This window comes from Tamandua tetradactyla, chromosome 12 (assembly GCF_023851605.1).
Source record: "Tamandua tetradactyla isolate mTamTet1 chromosome 12, mTamTet1.pri, whole genome shotgun sequence".
NCBI classification, from domain to species: domain Eukaryota; kingdom Metazoa; phylum Chordata; class Mammalia; order Pilosa; family Myrmecophagidae; genus Tamandua; species Tamandua tetradactyla.
In genome coordinates this window covers 33021775-33044057 of record NC_135338.1, presented here as the reverse complement: position 1 = coordinate 33044057, position 22283 = coordinate 33021775, and the positions used below count along the sequence as shown (strand labels likewise).

At 37.0% G+C, this 22283-nt stretch overlaps 1 protein-coding gene and 1 pseudogene across 3 annotated transcripts in view; both read right to left on the bottom strand.

Annotated features, from left to right (window-relative positions):
• The window catches only part of BBOF1 (basal body orientation factor 1), a 56390-nt gene that overhangs the window by 17674 nt on the left and 16433 nt on the right, over nt 1-22283 (bottom strand). For all 3 annotated transcript variants that reach the window (XM_077123014.1, XM_077123016.1, XM_077123015.1), the window contains exons 4-8: nt 19006-19149; nt 11921-12001; nt 6352-6422; nt 4438-4582; nt 2860-3353 (exon numbers count right to left, since the gene is read on the bottom strand). In XM_077123014.1, coding sequence (XP_076979129.1) covers nt 2860-3353; nt 4438-4582; nt 6352-6422; nt 11921-12001; nt 19006-19149 — 935 coding nt within the window. The remainder of the gene's footprint in view (nt 1-2859; nt 3354-4437; nt 4583-6351; nt 6423-11920; nt 12002-19005; nt 19150-22283) is intronic.
• Nucleotides 9713-11249, bottom strand: LOC143651293 (leptin receptor gene-related protein pseudogene; annotated as a pseudogene).

Here is a 22283-nt window from a genome sequence, read left to right as displayed (position 1 = left end):
CAAAGAAAAAAAATGAAAGGGAAAAATACGATCAAAGTAAGCCTTTTAAAAATTAAAAATTATAAACATTAGGAAAAAAATCCTATACCATAACTAATATTGTGGGATGTGATAACTACAAAATAAACTGCATCTTTACAAAATCATAAAGTTGAAAAGTATGTCAATATGTTAGGCAATCTGAAATTTTACATAGTCACTAGGATGGAAATAAAAAACTATAACAATATGGAAAAATACTTGTGCTCACACATAGGCAAATAAAATACAAAATTATAATAAAACATTATCTAGATATATATGGGAGACAAATAAAACATGGGGAATAAAAACAGTCGTTTGGTGAAATTATTGATAAATTTTTTTGTTTTTAACATTTTTTTTGTATAACATTTCACTATGAAGATGAAATAACAAAACTTTATTTAAAAAAGAACATATTTTCTTACCTCCAAATAAAACTGCAGTCAAGCTTTTAAAGTCAGGTCTTTATCTATACTATAACTTTTCCAGAGGATTCATATTCTACCCGCTATTTACATAAGTTGATTGTATAACATAAGAAATATTTTGGCATAGAGGTCAATTGGGTTATTTTTGTTTAAAAGTTTAGGTTTTGTGTTTTGTTCACCATATACTTCAATTCTCCTCCCCCAATCTGCCTTATAAGCAGACACTGTTAACATTTTAACCACCTTTCCTGCCCTGCTGTAAGAAGAGAGAAAAGCCAGGTGCTGGTAAAGGCAATACAACTCTGAGGTTAAGGTGATAATTTGCTCAGTAACAAAAATGTCACACAGAAGGCAGATTAGGAAAAGTCCAAGTTCCGGAAATAAAATGTGGGGAATCATTTTATATAACTTCTTTGAAAACTTATACCACTTAATATATAGTAGACAAAACATGTACAAGAAACTGTTTCATGTCTGGAAGGGACTCAACTTGCTTGACTTGTTAAATGAAAAGAGCAAGTTATTACAAATCTCTTGATAATATGAGAGCTATTATAAACTTCTGAATATGGCAAGAAGGTAAAAAATTATAGTATGGGGCATTTTTGAAGAAGAGTCTTATCTTTCAGAGATTTTCAGAGGCTGCTGAGCATGTCCAACCTTCCTGTTGGGGGTTGAACCATCATGTATCCCACAAAAGACATTTTCTTAATCTGATTCCCTGTGAATGTCAACCCATTTGTAAATAGGACTGTTTGAAGATACTATTATTAGTTAACATGTAGCCAAATTGAATCAGGGTAGGTTTTAATCCATATTACTGGAGGCCTTATAAAGAGGATAATTGTACATAGTCAGTACAAAACTGAAACCTGAAGAAGACATAGAGCCAGAAATCAGAGGAAGCCACAGAAGGAGACCATGTGATAGAAGCAGAGATACAAGCCTAAGAGCCCCAAGGATTTCTGCAACACAGAACCAGAACACTACAGACTTGGAGGAGAAATCATGGCCTGCCAACACCTTTATGTTGGAATTCTAGCCTTCAAAACTGTGCAACAGGGCAGGCCGCAGTGGCTCAGCAGGCAGGGTTCTCACTGCCATGCCCGGGTTCAATTCCCAGTGCCTGCCCATGCAAAAAAGAAAATCTCACAACTGTGAGACAATAAATGCTTGTTTTTTAAGCCAGCCCACTGTGTGGTGTTTGTCATAGCTGCTCTGGCAAACTAAAACACATCTGAACGTGGGACAGTTCTGCACAACAAAGAATTGTTAAAATAGGGCATTATATTGATTTTTTTTTAATTATGCATTTACTTAGATATTATTACCTAAGAATTTCATCTCAGGATGGTAAGGGGAACATTACAAAATATTTTAAAGTGTACTTATCAAAAATGTTTAACCTGAATCTAACTCAACCTTTGCAACTCATTCTCAATTTATAGAAAACATGACAAAAGAACAAAATTAGAAGATATTACATGGGCATTCTATGGGACAAATAGTTTAGTCTCTTTAACAAGGCTCTGCCATGAATGGGGGGGGGGGGGAATGTCTTCCTACTAAAAATACCTACCAAGTACCATATACTATTGTGCTGGTTTGAAAGGATGTATGTACCCTTGAAAAGCCATGTTTTAATCAAAATCCCATTTCGTAAAGACAGAATAATCCCTATCCAATACTGTATGTTTGAAACTGTAATCAGATCATCTCCCTGGATATGTGATTTAATCAAGAGTGGTTGTTAAACTGGATTAGGTGACGACATGTCTCCACCCATTTGGGTGGGTCTTAATAAATTTCTGGAGTCCTATAAAAGAGGAAACATTTTGGAGAATGAAAGAGATTCAGAGAGAGCAGAGCAGAATGACATAGCCACGAGAAGCAGAGTCCACCAGCCAGGACCTTCGGAAATGAAGAAGGAAAATGTCTCCCGGGGAGCTTCATGAAACAGGAAGCCAGGAGAAGAAGCTAGCAGATGATGCCGTGTTCACCATGTGCCTTTCCAGATGAGAGAGGAACCCTGAGTGTGTTCGCCATGTGCCTTCTCACTTAAGAGAGAAACCCTGAATTTCACTGGCCTTCTTAAACCAAGGTATCTTTCCCTGGATGCCTTAGACTGGACATTTCTATAGCCTTGTTTTAACTGAGACATTTTCTCAGCCTTGGAACTGTAAACTAGCAACTTATTAAATTCCCCCTTTTAAAAGCCATTCTGTTTCTGGTATATTGCATTCCAGCAGCTAGCAAACAAGAACAACTATGCTAATCATTGGGGTTACAAAGATAAGGAAGTCACAGTTGTTAAGTAACTACTGAATAATCTATTCAATACTTGGATATTATTTTCCTAAAGGATAAAAACAGCATAAAAGACAAGATATTAAAGCATTATTAGTACCATTTCTCAGCCTCCAAAAGATCCTGATTCACACTATTGGTGCTGTGTTCTCTGCCATCAAATGTGCGGATTTTGGGATATTCTGTTCTTCCTGCACATGCTGCTCTCATCTTAAAATTGAAAGCTGCTTGTGCTATCTGCTTATAATGCTTCCTGCTAAACAGGATCTGTTGCTTCACTTGGTGTAGAGCATCTAAAAAGAATCCTTCCACTTCTGTTCTCTCATCCAGTATGTTCTTGGCTAGCTTCTTCACTCGATTCATTTCTTTGTCCTTCATCTGAAGAAGTTGCTGCAGTTTGCCAATTTCAACCTGACCTGCTTGATTCTCTACTATTGCCTGTTGCTGCAATTTTAAAATTTCAGCTTCAAACTCTCGGGTCATACAACTCAGGGCAGTCTCCAAACTTATTACCTTCTTTTGAAGAGTTTGGATTTGTGATTTCTGCTGAGTAAGTTGTATAATTTTTTCCTTAACCAGCAGATCATTGATCTCCTAAAAACAAAATGATGAGAGAAATAAGAGACTACTTTCTTTCATTAATCATTCCAGAACTCAAAAGTCCCTCACTAATTTCCATTTATTCCTGGGATTTGAGTTTGATGCCAGGTTGAGAATGTGACATTTTGGTATTTTGTATGTAGGCTCCTAGTCTGGACTAGTGAAGGCAATCCACTGGTTTTGGTGATTAAGAAACTTTCTTTCCTCCAAAATTCTGAAAAACTAAATATTTTGTATTAACAAAAGGGTAATTCTAAAATCAACACTACTGTACAGTAAAATATTAGCAACTTATACAGTAGAAACTTGTGGCAGTCAGCCAGTTGCCTATCCCAATATCTATTTTATTTTCCCTTTCCTTCTAGTAATTAAACTCCACTTTTATTCATGAAGGCAGTAAGTGCAATTGAAAGCCTGTATTTCCCAGCCTCCCTTGCATTTCAGCATAGCCATGTTATCTAAGTCCTGACTAAATGAGATTTAAGTAGAAATGTGCGTGTGACTTCCAGGAAGACTTCTCAAGGGAAGAGTCACACGTTTTTCTTCTAGTCCTTCTTCCTTTCTACTGTTTGTAATGATTAGAGCTCCCACAGTCTCCTTGGGCCATGAGTTGACTTTGAGAACATAAGCCACACAATATAGAGCACAGTTAAGGAAACTAAGTTTGTATTGAATTTGTGCAACTACAATTCTAGCTCAGGACTCCTTAACTCCAGGATTCCTTTAAATGAGAAAATAAACCCTTAGGTGGAAGCTATTGTCAGGTCTGTTACTCACAGCTGAACCTACTCCTTATTGATTTAGGGACCAACACTATATAGAAAGCAAAATGAGTATTCTAAAGTACTAGAGAATAGAAGTTTTATGCTTATTTTTCTGATCTATTCATTATAAAGCCTAGTCAAGTACTTCTTGTAAGTCATTCCGTAATTAATCCTTTCAGATAAGGAAAGCTATCCAAATAGAAGATGGTCCCAATATCCTCATATACGACTATTATACTCAACTCTTAGTATTTGTCAATCCAATCCTAAGGGGGAAAAAAGATAGGAAACAGAGTTTAAACGAGAGTGGGAACCTTTTGATGTAAAAGGAAAGTTTGTGTCTCTTGCAACTTCTGGGAGTTTTTTTGTAAATTATCAGCTTCCTTCAGATGGTATGCAAGAGCTTTCTGGAGATAAACATTCTCTTTAAAAACATTTCTTCCAGCATTGTTCAATTGTCTGAAATAGATAAATAGATATAAGATACCAAAACACAGGCCTAAATTTTAGATATTACCAGACCAGAATAATGATTGTTTTACCCCTCAGCATTACATAATAATGGTCACCACTTATTTAGTGTATGATGGGTACTGAAAAGTTAGGTGGTGAACTAAAGTTCCTGCCAGTGGGAAATGAGGAGTGATATGTTACTTCCAGTGCAATGCTGTTAAGAGCAGGCATGAGTTTTCCATACTCTCTTCTGTTCACATGAAGTGAGGAATCCCAAGATGGCAGAAGTACAAGATGGAAGCAGCCCATGTTCCTGAATCATCATTGAAAAAGAGCTGCCAGACACTTATTGGGTAATGTGAGCAAGAAATAAACCACTGAGATTGGGAGTTTATTTTGTTTGTTTGTGTTTTGTTTTGTTTTTAATATTTTTATTGTAAAAACAAACAAAAAAAACATATTCTTGACACAAAAACATTCCATACATGATATATAATCAATGGCTCACAATATCATCACATAGTTGTATATTCATCACTATGATAATTTTTTTAGCATTTGCATCACTCCAGCAAAAAAATAAAAAAATAAAAATGAAAAAACTCATACATACCATACCCCTCACCCCTCCCTCTCACTGACCACTAATGTTTCCATCTGCTCAATTTATTTTACCCTTTGTCCCCCCTATTATTTATTTATCTATTTTTATCCATATATTTTACTCATCTGCCCATACCTTAGATATAAGGAGCATCAGACACAAGGGTCTCACAATCACACAGTCACATTGTAAACATATTTTTATACAATTGTCTTAAAAAATCTAGGCTACTGGAACACAGCTTAACAGTTTCAGGTACTTCCCTCTAGCCATTCCAATACACCACAGACCAAAAAGGGATATCCATATAGTGCATAAGAATAACCTCCAGGCTAACCTCTTGACCCTGTTTGAAATCTCTTAGCCACTGACACTTTATTTTGTCTCATTTCTCTCTTCCCCCTTTTGGTCAAGAAGGCTTCCTCAATTTCTTGATGCCAGGTCCTGGCTTATCCCAGACTTTTCATCCCACGTTGCCAGGGAGATTTACACCCCTGGGAGTCATGTCCCACGTAGGCGTAAGGCAGTGAGTTCACATGCTGAGTTGGCTAAGAGAGAGAGGCCACATCTGAGCAACAACAGAGGTTCTCTGGAGGTGACTCTTAGGCCTAATTTTTAGTAGGCTTAGTCTGTCCTTTGTAGGAATAAGTTTCATAGGGGCAAACCCCAAGATTGAGGGCTCAGCCTATTGATTTGGTTGTCCCTACCACTTGTAAGAACACCAGGAATTCTCCAAATGGGGAAGTTGAATTTCCCCCCTTTCTGGGAGTTTATTATTTAACATAATGCAGGTTAGTGTAACTTTGACTAATATATTTCATGAGAACCCTGCAAGGTGGTATTATTAACCCAGTTTTAGATGAAGACATTAAATTTCCAAAAAGTTAAGAATTAAGGTCATTTAGCATACAAGTTGAGAACCAAAGTCTGACTGCAAAGCTCAGACTTCTTTCCACATCATGCCACTACAGAAAAGGTAGGAGAAAAGAAAAATGGGAAGAGGGACCCAAAGAGAAAGAAACAGTGAGGGAGAGTAGCCCAGAAAATTTAAAGAAAACAATCCAGGAGAGATATGGGGAAGACAATATGATATACACAATATAAGATGAACAAAACAGACCAGCAGAGAAGAGAGGCTATCAGAAAGAAAAGGGAATCAGCAGTCTCTTACACAATAGCTTCGTGGTGGGCTCTCTCAGCCAGCATTATTATCTTCTTTTCAGCCTCTTGTTCTAGTCTGTGCTAAAAAATACAACAGGCTGTTTAAATAGAATGCTATATTCTAACAACAAATTTTACACATCAAAAACTTTTTAAAAATGATCATGGTGATGAATACTCAACTATGTGATGATATTGCGAGCCATTGATTATACACCATGTATGGAATGTTTCATGCTAAGGATGTTTGTATGTTAAGTTTTATCAATAAAAATATTCTTAAAAAGAAAAAAACTTAAAAAAATACAATTAGAAAAAAAGAAAGAAACAGAAACTAAAGAGACAATGACAGTTAAATGTAATATATGATACTGGATAGGATCTAAGAATGGAGGCGAAATGGCTCAAAACGCGTATTATTGAGACATAAAAAACTGGAATTTAGAGTGTAGGCTTTATATTAACATTAAATTTCTTGAACTTGATAAATGTACTTCAAGGGATTACATAAGTGAACATCTTTGTCGTAGGAAAGATACATGGAAGTATTATGTGTTTAAGTAGCAGGATGGGTGCAACCTGTTCTCAAATGTTCAGGAAATAGATAGATAGATAGATAGATAGATAGATAGATAGATAGATAGATAGATAGATAGATAGATAGATAGATGGAAAGAAGCAAGGAAGAGAAAGTGGCAAAGGTGGCAAAATGCTAAAATTGGTAGATCTGGATAACTGGGTGGTGGGATTGGGTTTGAAATTCTCTGTATGGTGTTGGTATTATTTCTGCAACTGTCCTGTAACTTTGAAATTATTTCAAAATTAAAACTTAAAAAAAACATTTATTTTAGAATTTCAAATAAAATACAATAGGATGCCAGCAAAGAGGATAGTGTAAACACAGGTACCTTAGGGCACCTCCTAATTTTCCTTTTAAAGAAGCAACATGACATATGAATGAGAAGGAAAAAAATTCATATCAGTATTGGAACACAGAGTTGGGAGGAATCTCTGCTAAATACAATGCTAATGTGATGAAAGTCATTTATTCATTCAGCAAAAAGCTATTGAGCACTAGTAGTGTGCCAGGTTCTGTATTAGATACTGGAGGTTCCGTGATGAGCAAGATAGACAAAGTCCCTGCCATCTTGGAGCTTGTATTGAGGGTGGGATTCAAACAATAAGCAATATTAATACTTAAAATGTAGTAAGCATTTAGTATGTGTCAGGCACTGTTCTAAGGGCTTTACATTTATTATTTAATCCTCACAACAATCCTATGAAACAGATACTATTACTATTACTATTCCCAAAAAGGACTGAGGAAACTGAATGACAGAGAGGTTAGTGATTTCCCCAAAGTTGCATAAGAGTAAATAACAAGAGTAGGGATTCATATGCAGGCAAACTGATGCTATACCACCTCCCTAACAAGTAAATAAGAGAATTAGTAGATGAGGTAAACGCTATAAATGAAATGAATGGGGTGATGAGATAGAGTTCCTGGGGGAGGTCGTTTTAGATTGAGATTTAGGGACTATCTCTGAGGAAAGGCATTCTAGCACTGAAGAATGAGAATAAGCCAGAGCTGGAAAAAGAGTATTCCAGGAAAAGGGAGTAGCGAGTACAAAAATATGGAGGTAGGAAAAGCTGTGATGGTTTAAGAAAGAGAATTAGAGGTGTGGTGGTTTGAAGTTGTACGTGCCCCTGGAAAAAAAAACATGTTCTTAAATCTAATCCATTCCTGTGGGTGTAAACCCATCATAAGTAGGACCTTTTGATGACGATACTTCAGTTAATGTGTGACCCATCTCATTCAGTATGAGTCTTAACTCTCTTACTGGAGTCCTTTATAAAAGGAATGAAGAAAGAGAGGGAAAGCCACAGAAGCAAGAAACTGAAGTCAGTGAAACGCGGAACAGAAGAAAGAGACCAGCAGATGTCACCATGTGCCTTGATACATGGCAGAGGAGCCAAGGATTGCCTGCACTGGCTTTCAGGGAAGAAAGCACCACCTAGATGATGCCCTGATTTGGACATTTTCTCCACCTCAAAACTGTAAGCTAATAAATTCCCATTGTTTAAGTCAACCATTTCATGCTATTTTCTGGAGCAGCCTAAGTAAATAAATCTGATGGAAAAACAAAACAACAAAAAATGATGCTCTATGGGAACTCCTTTATATGACCAGGTGGAGCATGCTGAGGTATGAGATGAATGAATAGGGACTACTGGAAAGTCGGCCATGAACCAGCCCTGGAGCTCAAACCACTCGAGGAGAAATAGGCATGACGTTTGTATTTAATATAGTGAGGCAGCCACAACAGTGACTGGCCAACCCATTACTCATTCTCACCCTCCTTTTTCCTTCCACTAGTGGCTGGAAAAACAAAACATTTGCTTGCCCAGTATACCTTATAACATGGTTCTGGCCAGTGAATCCACTAAGAGCTTCTGGGAGAGTTTTTAAGGCTTCCAGAAAAAAGGGACAGATACAGCCGGAGCCTCCCTTCCTCCTTCCTTAAAATACTAATGAATCTTGGAGCCATACTACCATCCTGCAACCATGAGGGAAAGGCCAGCACCCACTGACCTCCAGATATAAAGATCCTATTTATATAAGCAGGCATTTGTGAGCTGACCAAGCACTTCTATCCTTTGTTTGTGGAAAGCTACACCAAGAAAAGAGATCAAGCTCAGGATAAGATGCAATGAAGAGGCAATTGAGAGCAATCCACTTCTGGGGGATTCTAATTCTAACAGTATGAAGAAAGAAACCACCAGGATATTGTTTCAGCCCCACTCTCTAGAGGCTATTTGATATACAATATGAAAACCTAGAAACACTTTTTTTCACTAGTGTCAAAAGTGAAATTTATTACAATACAATAAGGACAAGTGTTATTTAAAATTATAGTAAATTTATAAAGTTTCTATTAATTTTTATAATATAAATATTGGAAATAACTTTTGTACATACATAGAACACTGAAAACACAAAGCCATGCACAAGGCCAAAGAAAACTTTGCACATTATCTTTTAAGTATCATGTTTTTCTTTTCCTGATTCCAGCACTGTAACAGAATATGAAGGGGGCTGCCAATTACCAAGATTTAAACCTCAAGGTTTAAGTGTTTTGAATGTATGTCTCATCATATATTAACAGTGTTTAAAAATTATTGGTTATATTCTAGTCAAGTGGTTCTATTTCCCATATTTCTGTTTCTCAATAGGTCTTGGACATAAAAAATTAGTTATACCAGAAAAACTGATTACAGGGTCCAGCATGGACTATATTCCCAATGATTCTTTGGGAATGAAGTTATAAAAAAATAAAAGTCCTACAGGACATGAAAGATAATGAGTCCATCAAAACATAAATAAAATTAAGCAGTCCATCCTCTGCTTGCTTACTTGGCTCCATGTGTCTATTATAGGAAGGAGAAGCAAGAGCCCTTAAGAAGCAAGGACAAATCAGAACTGCTTGGGGTGGGGGAGTGATTTAGGAAAGAAGTTGGGAAGAAGTGCCAGATTATAAAGGGAAATAAAAAAGTATTACATCTCTACTCTTCCCCATCCTGAGAGAAGCAGGGACGGGTTCCAGCCCTGCCCCTCCCTGAATCCTACTGGGGCTTTCCAGCTACTCTGACCCCCTGAATTGTGAAACAGCTACTTCTTTCAGAAGATGAGAGGCCATATCTGTTCCCTACCAAGAACTGTTCCCATAAATGTGAGGAACAGCCTATATACCCATAAGTTTTAACATTTGGCAAATCCCAAAGAATGTCTGGACTAGGCCTCACCATGAGGGCAGCAAGTAAGACAACTTTTACAAATGAGCAACTGATACCCTGAGAGGCTAAGTGGCTCAGCCCAGGGAAAAATAAGGAGGCTAAGTGTGCTGCTTACCCTTCTACTGCAGAGCTTCTCAAACTTTGATGTGCATACAATTCACCTGGGATCTCATCAAAATGCAGTGAGTCTGGGGTGGAGCTTCAGATATGCATTTGCAAAAAGCTTCTCAGAGAAATATGATGCTCTTAGTCCATGGACTACCCTTTGAGAAGCAAGGGTCTACAACACACAGAGGGAGCCACTGCGGTCTTTCTGGGCCATAAACAAATCTCTGAAGTCATAAGGAGAACTGAGACCTCTCATGTTATCTGCCTACCCAAGCACATCCCCTGGGAAAAAGCTTAGATGCAGTGCTTAAGTGAGCAGCTACAAGAAGGAGCATGATTACATGACCAACCAAATAAGTAACATAATTCAACTTAAGAAAATGGTGGGGTCTATTTGCTAGGAATAAAACTACTTTTTTTTTACACATTTAGTTCTCCTTAAAGTGAACATGATATAAATGTATTAAAAAACAGCATATTAAATTTCACAGAAATGCATATATATATATATATATATAATACATAGTACGTATTCTAAGGCATTCAATGTATTGTTTCAGAATAAAGTGCTACCACTGCTCCCAGCTAAAATCATCACCTCTTCCAAACACAAGGAAAAAACCTTGAATTGGTAAGGAAAGTGACTGCATTGCCAGCCAGCACAAGGCCACAGGCTCCCATTTGATCACAGCCATGCAGCAAGAATAACAGGAAATCCAAAGGCAGAAACAACAATTCCAGTAGTCAAGAAATATACCAGTTCCCAATAAGCATTACTTGTCCCATCAGAGTTATATGTGGCCCTTTTGGCAATGAAATGGGGAACGGGTGACATGGCATGAAATATCAGGACAAATAAGGGGCAATAAACACCATAATCCTCTAAGGTATATCCCAGCATAAGAAAAGTCAGTCCAATAGCCTCACTGAAGGATAACACCACAAGAGCTTTAACGCCTGCCATGTCTCCAGATAGAGCCCAGGCCACTTCCCTAGAGTCACTTTTAAAAATAATTCCTTTTATCTAAACCTAAGTACATAAAGTGCACCAACTGTAACATCCCTACCAATTTCTGAAAGAACCGGATCAATTCTTCCCTGAGAATGAAAAAGTTAAAGAAAAAATTAAAAATTACAAAAATTCATGGGCCTCTGAAGAGATTCTGCAGAAGAGAAGAATTTCAAAATACTTCTTACAACTTGGAGAATTAACTTCAAAGGCACAAGAGAAACCTGAAAGTTTCTAATGTGATAAGGAACATTGTGAGGCTCACTTTTATTAACATCCTTAACACAACCTTAGCTCATTTTGATCAAGGAAACACCTCCACATGTACCAGAGAGACCTTTTCAATCTCATCTTCCCTATAAAATTGGTGCAAACGACTTTATTTCCACCAGGAAACACCAAACTGAAGGAGATGTGTCCTGAAAACTTCGTAAGACGAAAATCCCTCTTCAGGATTTCAAAAATCTCTGAATGGGAGGGAAAAAGATGAGACATTGAGATCTCCAGAATAAAAGATGTTGTTTTTCCTGTTTTATATTCTGTTATGATTTGTTAACTATTTTATAATAAAATACCAAAATGGAAGGTAAATATATCTCAGAATGCAAATAGATACACATTGTCCTATTAAACACAAGATTTCTTAATTAATCCTAATAGTCTGTACCTTTTCTTCAAAAAACCTGCCTTCCAATCTTCTAAGAGTCTCCTGATGTTTCCGCTCTGTGTTTCTTAAATTCTCCTTCAGCTGAAATTAAAATAACAAACAAAAGATCATTAATAGAAATGGGATTGATATGGGTACAATTCTCAGAAAATTTTCAATTAAGAAATATTTTTTATATTACTTCTTAATCCTGAACACACAGAAAAAGATGTGTCCCTATCTCTGAGTACTTTCCATAATTTTCTATAGATTTACAAGACCAGTATCAATTCAAGTTTTTAAAAGCCTTTCACATAAGCATTCATCAGATAAGTTGTCATAATCATCAACACTGCCATGTGATACGAAAGCCAAAGGAATGCTGGCAGCAAGCACCAGAACACCATGGTCTTTGGGGAGAAAGCATCACCTTGCTAACACTTTAATTATTAATTTGTGCAATGAATTTTTTACACAATATAATTAATTTTATTACCTTATGTTTACCTCCAATTTAAAATTTATGGCCCTACACATGTGTCAATTCTTCCACATTTAGGGTTCCATAGAAAACCTTATTTTTTTCCCAATTCAGTATCTTTTGCTTTTTAATTTTAAGTCTTGGTCTCCAACAGTACTCTTAGAAATCTCTGAAATCTATTTTTCCATTAGCTGGAAACACTGTTCTTTAAAAATATATACATCACACTAGAATATACAAAATAAATCTTAATTCACTTTGATTCAGAATATATATCTAAACCTAAGATGGCTATCTTTAGAGTTTCTGAAAAGTTAACTACATTGACTCAATCTGCAGCATTTCCATATAAAAGAAAATCTGATATTCCTTCTATAATACTGAGGTGTCTTCAATTATGTTTCTTTTTTTTCATTTAACATGGGCAGGCACCAGGAACCGAACCCAGGTCTCTGGCATAGCAGGCTAGAACTCAGTCACTGAGCCACCACGGCCCGCCCAATTCTGTTTGCAATAATAAGATCCACTCAGTATTTAACAACAATTTATTCAGCATTACTATGTATCTTGGGTTTCAATGAATTCAAAGGACAACACTGTTCATTGCCTCAAAGGGTAATGATCTTACAGTCTAGTAGGGGAGATAAGACAAATGCTAAATAAATATTATATTAAGATAGAATGGGCTGAGTGGTATAAAAAGATACAAAATGCTATGAAAACACATAGAAAAGACAATTGTTACTTTTAAACAGGAGTCTGAATAAAGGCCTCCTTAGAACATACATTTGAGCTGAGATTTTGAAGGATATGTAAAATTTTAATATACAGAGATCTATCAGCAAAATATTCCAAAGAGAAGAAACAGTGTAAACAAAGTAAGAAAGACAGAAAAGACTTCAGGGATAAGTCAGTTTCCAGTTTGGGTGGATTGAAGGTATGTGTTTCGGGGAGATGGGGTAGGTAAAAGGAGATAATGTTCCAAGATAGGTGTAGGATATCTTGACTTTCACACTAAGTTGCCTGGGCAATATTGTTTACAGTGGAAAGTCACTAAAGAATCTTTAGGGAGATGATCAATATAACATCAGAACCATAAGATTATACCCACAGCAGTGTGTACTTTAGCTGTAGCAATTTGGTGGTCTTAAAATATGTCCACAAATTATTTCACACTTCCTCCCTTCAATTTATGGAATCTAATGTCTCATCCCTGAATGTTGGCCAGACTTAGAAACTGACTTTTAATTTACAGAATATGGCAGAAGTAATGTTATGTGACGTCTGAGTCTAGGTCATGGAAAGGATAGCTTCTATTTGGTACTCTGCTGGATTACTCAGTCTGGGTGAAGTCATCCACCAAGCCATGAGGATACTCAAGCAATTTATGGAGAGGCTGATTAGTGGGAGAGCTGATGCCTCCCACTAATTACAGCTGTGTGAGTACACCATCTTAAAAATGGATCCTCCAGCTCCAATCAAGCCTTCAGATGATAGTAGCCCTCGTAGACATCTTGGCTACAACCTAATGAGAGACCCTAAACCAGAACTTCCCAATTAAGCCACCTCCAAATTCCTGCCCCTCAGAAACTGCATTTTACAAGTGTTTATTGTTGTTTTAAGGCACAAGCTTTTGGAGTAATTAGGTAACTAATGCAGGTGAAGAATTGGAGCAAGACTAAAGGTACTGGACAGAGATTCCGGACACCAGGATTCTGCTGCCATCTCTAAAACTTACTCTGTAAGTCACTTACATTTTTGTGTCTCAGTTTATCTCATCTGTAGAATGGCTTAAATAGATCCTAAAGTTTCTCCCAGTTCTAAGATTATATGAATTCTATATAAAATTTTAGATGGTTGCTTTGTATAACTCATTTAATAACAATTATTAAATACTAGTCTAGGAACTGATAAGGAGTGACAAGTAAATGCACAAGCAGAAGATTTGGCACCTCTTTTTGTCTAGGAACTGATAAGAAGTGACAAGTAAATGCACAAGCAGAAGATTTGGCACCTCTTTTTCCTTAGCTTGCAAAAAAAAAAAAAGCAACCAATACAAACATAAAGTAATTAGAGAAAAAAATTATATGGGACTTTAGAGGGCTTAAAACTCACAAAAGGATAGAGTTCCCCAGAGTATACTGTAAAAACTTTTGTGTAATAGTGAGCTAGAGAAATTAAAAGCAATTTTAAAGCAAAATTGTAAAAAGAGTTGTAAAGCAACAAGCAAGCAAGGTCATAAACAAATTCATCTCTATGAGAACATTTTGTGATAACTGCCCAATTATGAGAGGAAATTCATCCCAATCTAAGAAAGTATCTTCCCATGCCCCACCTTGCCTGAAATGCGCAATAGAACTGGGGACCATCACGTGGCTAAGTTGACACCTGAACCTAACTACCTGTGGTTAGGTTGACTTAATTGGCTGGTGCTTAAATGAGAGAGCACAACGTAGCACAGCCAAGCAGCTTGGCAAAACTCGTCTCAGCACTCGCAGCTCAGCCCAGGCCTTTGGAGATGCAGAAAGGAATCACCCTGGGGAAAGTTGTTGGAACCCAGAGGCCTGGAGAGAAGGCCAGCAGAGATTACCCTGAGCCTTCCCACGTAAGAAAGAACCTCAGATGAAAGTTAGCTGCCTTTCCTTTGAAGAACTAACAAAATAAATCCCCTTTTATTAAAAGCCAATCTGTCTCTGGTGTGTTGCGTTCTGGCAGCTAGCAAACTAGAACACTACAATACATAACTAGAAAAGAAAAAAAAAAGTTGGAATATTTAATTGTCATAGTATGGGAGGTGTTGTAGTTTGCTAGCTGAAGGAATGCAATATACCAGAAACAGAATGGCTTTTAAATAGCAGTAAATTATTAAATTGTGAATTTACATGTGAAAATGTCCAAATTAAAGCAAGACTATAGAAATATCCTATCTAGGACATCCAGGGAACAATAGCTTGATTCAAGAAGGCTGATGAAGTTCAGGGTTTCTCTCTCAACTGGAAAGGCACATGGTGAACATGCGGATGTCCACTAGCTTTCTTACTAGGCTTCTTGTTTCAGGAAGCTCCCCTGGGGGTGTTTTCCTTTTGCATCTCCAAAGGCCTGGTGTGGCTTCTGTAGCTCTCTCCAAAATGTTTCCTTTTTTTTAAAGGAGTCCAGTAAACTAATCAAGGCCCACCTGGAATGGGTGGAGTCACATCTCCCCCTAATCAAAGGGTGTGTTACATCTCCTCGGAGATAATGTAATCAAGTTTCCAACCTGCAGTGCTGAATGAGATTAAAATAAATGGCTGCCTCCACAAGATGGATCAAGATTAAAACATGGCTTTTCTAGAGCACATAATCCTTTCAAACCAGGACAGAAGGTAATCAGGTTTTTTATTATACTTCCAAAAGGAAATTAGAACAGATGACTTTTGCTTGGGTGTTTTCAAAGTTAATGGCCCAGTCACAATACTCAAATACCACTACCTAAAAGGCAACCAACTGTGGGACTACATCAGCTACATTTTACAAATAAGGAACTTGAGAATCAGAGAGGTTAAAAGACTTCTGGGCGGGCCGCGGTGGCTCAGCGGGCAAAGTGCTTGCCTGCTATGCCGGAGGACCTCGGTTGGATTCCCGGCCCCAGCCCATGTAACAAAAACGGAGAAACAGAATACAATAAAACAAGAAAATGTTTAAAAGATGTTTCCCTTTCTTCCTTCCTTCCTTCCTTCTATCCTTCCTTCCTTCTCTCTGTCTTTCCTTAAAAAAAAAAAAAAAAAGACTTCTAAAACTACACAGCTACCAGCTGCAGAGGCAGGACAAGAAGTCCATAATCTCAATGACTACATTATCCTCTTTACCTTATTCACTTCTTACAGTCAGCTAAAGGATAAACAGAAACAGGATGGAAGGAACTTGGTTTCTCATTAAAGTTTGTTCTTGCTAAGTAGAACCTTGGGTAGCCAGAGGGCGGCTTGATATACACTTCTTACTTGGAGAGGACACACCATGATTGAAAATGAGAGGCACTAAAAAGGAAAGTGAAGGGCCTTAATACTAACTGTAATAACAATAATTTTAGTATGAGTAATAGCAGGATCAGTGATAGCAGTAATATTAATGGGCACAGTGCTAAGCATTTTAAACAAATTATTTATATATTCTTCACAATGACCCTTTGAAATAAGTACTACTATTCTCATTACCAGTTTACAGATGAGGAAACGACGAGGTACTCAGGTTGTGAAGACAGTATTTACATTCTCGCAGTCTGACTTGAGACTTGCAATTTTTAGCGGCAATACTACTACTATTATGACTAATAATGATAATCACAGCAGTTTTTATATATATTCAATGGTGTGCTGGAATCAGCTCATGCTAGGAATTTTGTAGCTAAAGCATTGGTAACTTGAAATTGGACACGAAGAAGGTATTATTTATACCACAGAAATCAGCAGATGCAACAAATCAGGACTTTTTTGGTAGAGAGTTCCACACTACTGTTACTGTAATTCCCTTGGTGTGACATGCACTATTTTAAGCACTTTACATATTTAACTCATTTAATCATCACAACAATCTTATAAAGTGTAAACTCTTATTATCCTCATTTTACAGATGAGGAAACGAAGGTATAATAAATTTAAGTAACTTGTCCAAAACTGATGCTGGCTACTTGAGCCTGGTACTTATGCCATGTATGGCAATAAAGCTTTAACTTGAACTGAGGGAATGGCAAGTAAGGGAAAAGGCATAGTAAAGTTAGGGAAACTTTCTGAAACTACTCAGTGTTCCCCACCCCACCAAACTCTACCACAGAGCCTTCTAAAATTATCATTCATCAGTCTAGACATATTTTCCTTTAGTACTTTGCCCCTGAAGTTTTCCAAGAACTAGTTTGTTTCTTATTTAAGTCAACCCAGGGCTGATAAACATGGGAGGGTGTGCTGGTTAAGATTTGATGAATTCACAGAGGAGTAAGTAAGTGCTTAGAGAAAGAAAAATCTAACAGTCAAGACCTTTTTGTTTTTAATCTTTGTGTTTTGGCTTTAATCATGATATCAGTGCAAAATCATGGGATTATTATTTTTAATTAGCTGAGATTGGTTACACACCAGTCCCTTCATTTTTTTTTCCTGATGAACTTCCGGGGAGTTGTTCCTTATAGAAAGTTGGAGTCTGCATTAGAACCCCTGACTTCTCATTTCTTGCCCCATCCTCATTCTAATACACCATGTTGACTGTTTGGCAAAATTTGGATTTTGTTTGCATTGCAATGTTTTATAGAAATTATGCAACAAATTATTAGCTTTCTCCATCAAGGAACTTTCAGTGCATGTGATTCTCATAAGACAAATGTTTTATGGAGACTTTGAACTTTTTTAATCTCCATACATTTTTTGAACTTGAACAGGAATGTGTGCTCCCTCTGGCAAAGGGTAGCATTTAGAGAAACAACAACAATGATGGCAGTAAACAAACAAAACTTAAGAGCCCTTGAGTTTCCTCTGGACCATCTGTTTTTTGGAGGCAGCTGGTGATAGAAGAAACTTTGCCTACAAATCTGATCTGCGGCAGGTGTTATGGTCAGGTTCATGTATCAACTTGGCCAGGTGGTGGTGCCTGGTGGTCTGGTCAGGCAAGCACTGGCCTGTCTGTTACTATAAGGACATTTCCTGGACTTAAATCATGATCACGTTGGCTGCATCCACAGCTGACTGCATTTGCAATCAGCTAAGGGGAGTGTCTTCTGCAATGAGTGATGCTTAATCTAATCACTAGAAGGCTTTTAAGGAGGATTTGGAAGAGACAATCACCCTTCCTGCTTCAGCCAGCCAGCCTCTCCTGAGAGTTCATTGAGGACCTTCACTGGAGCTACCAGCTTGTGGCCTGCCCTACAGACCTTGGACTCTACCTCCCCATAGTTATGTGAGAAACTTTTATAAATTTCATATTGCAGGTATCTCCTGCTGATTCTGTTTCTGTAGAGAAATCTAGCTAATACAGCAGGGCAATAAAAAATTGTCTTTTGAGAGTTTTGTGTTATTAAGGATAGGCTCCAGGGCAGAGGAGTCTTTTTGTTTATGAAAATGTCTCCAAGGTTCTTTTTGGTCATGAAAGACAAACTTAGGATGGTCTAGAAAGGAGGTAGGTGAAAAAGACTAAGAAAATTAGTCTCTTTCACTTACCTAAGTAATGCAAATTCTTGGTTTTAGTCTGGCATCCCAAGATGGAGAAGAGGTAGGAGGGCTGGGACTTGGGCTGAGACTTGTCCCAGGAACTGAGAAAAAGAAAAGGATGGGAAGAGGGAGACATGGAATGCCATGCTAGGCCAGGTCTAAGGAGGGATGGGCTGGAAGAGTTTCCTATGGTCAATGGATGTCAGCTATAGTTATTCTTGGTCACATCAGGAAAAGTCTGTCACAATGAACAGCCTGAGTTGTTGGCACTTGGGGATAGTCAAGACTTTTTGCATCCAGTCCTAAGCTGATATGTCATCTTCTTTTTCTATGAAATAATCTCTAAAATGTCAAAAAGGAGTTCTTTGCCATAAATGCTTGTGAAGGTTTTCGCAGACATTGAGTAGTTAATTCTAATTTACTTTTTTTTTTTAAGAAAAAAATAGAAAGAAACTTACCTCATCTAATTCTTTCTCCACTTGGATTTTTCTCTTCTGGAATTGTTTTATTGTTTTCAGTTCTGTTTGAATTATGCCAATTTCTTTGGCTTTTTGATGGAACTGACCCTCCAGCTCATTTATTTGTACGGTATACTTTTGTTCCTACATGGCAAAAAAAAAAAAAAAAAAACCCCAAAAACAGGTAAATGAGTTTGGAAAGAGAACACAAGTCCCACAGAATCATATTCCATTTAAAGCCTGGAGACACAAGACCTCTAAAGAAGGCAGGTCAGGTATTTTTTCAAATAATCCATTTTTTATCTTTATAAAAGTAATACAAACCTGCTAGATAAAACTTTGGAACCACAGAAAAATACAAAGAAGTCTAAAACCACCCATAACTTTATCACCCAAAGACAACCACTGTTGACCTCTTGGCATATATTATATTGTTTAAAAACCACAGTTGAAATCATAATAAAAACATATTTCTTGCTTTTTATCTACATTTTATATAGTAAACATTTCCTTATGTCATTAAAATTTATTTACGATATTGTGATGGGGCCATGATGGCTCAGCAGGCAGAGTTCTCACCTGCCATGCTAGAGACCCAGGTTCGATTCCCAGTGCCTGCCCATACAAATAAAACAAACAAACAAACAAAAAAACCCAAATGTGATTTCTTCAAAAAACCTTAGTGATTTGATATTCCACAATTATTTACTACTCATTGCTCTAATATAGGACCTTGCAGTAGACATATGGAATATAAAAACTCCATCCATTATAATAATATAATTAGAAATAATATTTCTAATTATTCCTTAGGATACCGAATAGCATTATTGAAATCAAAGGTATGAATATTGTATGGGAATGGTAATTTAGGGGGGGTGGGGCAATCCTAAGTGACTAGAGGCTGCTAGAAGGGAGGTTTTTGAGCACCTGAGGAAGTCAGCACTAAGGGAATGAAAGAAATGACCCTGGGAATATAACTTGAGGTAGAGACATATAGATTTGTAGCCTTCCAGCATCTATTCCCCTTTTCTGACAGTGCCCCTATTTCCTTTTCAGGAATGGCCTCTTCTACATTGGTTACTGTCAGTGAGGTAGTTTGAGGTACCCTGCCTGTTCTAGTTTGCTAGCTGCCGGAATGCAACGCACCAAAGATGGATTGGCTTTTAATAAAAGTGGATTTATTTCATTAAAAACATGTAGTTCTTCAGTGGAAAGGCAGCTAACTTTCAACTGAGTTTCTTTCTTATGCAGGAAGGCACAGGGTGATTTCTGCTGGCCTTCTCTCCAGGCCCCTAGGTTCCAACAACTTTCTCTGGGGTTGAGAAAAGCCTAGGCTGAGCTGTGAGTGCTGAGCTGAGGTATGCTGAGCTGCTCGGACTGTACTACGTTGCGCTCTCTCATTTCAACTTCCAGCCAGTTAAATCAAACATCATTCATTGCAGCAGGCACGCCTCCTAGTTGACTGCAGGTGCAATCAGCAACAGATGAGCATCACATGCCATTGGCTCATGTCCACAGCAAAAGAACTAGGTACCTTCACCTGGCCAAGTTGACACCTGAACGTAACTCCCACAATGCCCTACACAATGGGTGGGCACTGGATTCAAGCTAGGCTAGATGGATACTCCCTCACTAAATTTTTTTTTATTGAAACATAGTTGATTTTTTAAAAAATTATTTATTAATTAAAAAAATTTAACAACAAATGAACTAAAACATTAACATGTGATCATTCTGTTCTACATATATAATCAGTAATTCACAATATCATCACTTAGTTGCATATTCATCATTTCTTACAACATTTGCATCAATTCAGAAAAAGAAATAAAAAGACAACAGAAAAAGAAATAAAACAAAAACAGAGAGGGAAAAAAAAAGATTATACATATCATACCCTTTACCCCTCGCTTTCATTGATCACTAGCATTTCAACATAGTTTATTTTTCATGTGTTGATCTTGTACCCTGCTATGTTAGCAAATTAGTTTATTAGCTCTTGTAACTTTCTTATAGATTCTTTGGATTTTCAAAATGTAGGATCATGTTAGCTGAAAATAGAGATAGTTTTACTTTTTTCTTTCCAATTTGGATGCTTTTTATTTCTTTTTCTTGTCTAATTGCTCAGGCTAGAACATTCAGTACAATGTTGAATAACAGTGGTGAAAGTGAGCATCCTTATCTTGTTCCTGACTTTAGAGGGAAATTTTTGATCATGAACAAAATGATAAACACTAATTACGGAATTCATTTTCAGCAGCACCTGCCTAAGTATACTATTCTTGTGGAGAGAAATAGTTTCAGCAGTTTCTGTTTCCTGGACCTCCAGACTTATCTTAATTTCTGCTTATTTCTAAGCCTGGCTTTCCAGGCTTCCCATTGAGTCTGTAAGCTCTTGATTTCCTTTCAATACATTTCCAATAGCTTATCTTAGCTGATTTTGCTATTTAGGATACTTGCAAACAAACTACTCTATCCTAACTAATATTATTAACTCATAAGATCACTAACCTCTCTAAAGAGAATCAGTTTAATAGAATTATTTACCCAATGGTAGAGAAGGTTGGTAGCAAGTTCTAGAAGTTAAAAGAAGTTAAAAAAAAAAACACACTAAGAAATGGCTTCACAATTTTGCCTAAGGGTAGGCCTAATCATATCATGAATAAAGCAAAACATCAAAGCATTTAAATGAAGGCTTCTGATTAATTTCATTTTTGTCCAAACTGAGGCTGACAGAGAAACATCCTATTTCAACATTAATGACATTATTTTCTCAAAAATGTATTTTTATTTATTTGTATGTCTCAGAATAAAAAATGGAGTTTAAAAAAAGATATCTATCAACTGATGAAGAGATAAATAAAATGTGGTACAACTATACAATAAAATATTATTTGGCTATAAAAAGAAATGAAATACATGCTACAACATGGATGAACCCTGAAAACATTAGGCTAAGCGAAAGAAGCTAGTCACAAAGGGTCACATATTGTATGAGTTCCATTTATATGAAATATCCAGAATAGGTAAATCTATAAATATGGAAACTAGATTAGCAGTTGCCTAAAACTGAGGGTAAGGGCAGGGTAGGGAGTGACTGATTATGGCTACAGGGTTTCTCTTTTGGTAGTGATAAAAATGTTCAAAATTGATTGTGATGATGGCTACACAATTCTGTGAATATAATAAAAATCAGAGTTGTATACTTTAAAAATAAAAATGAAAAGGAGGGCCAAGATGGCGACTTAGCAATGTGTGCATTTTAGTTCATCCTC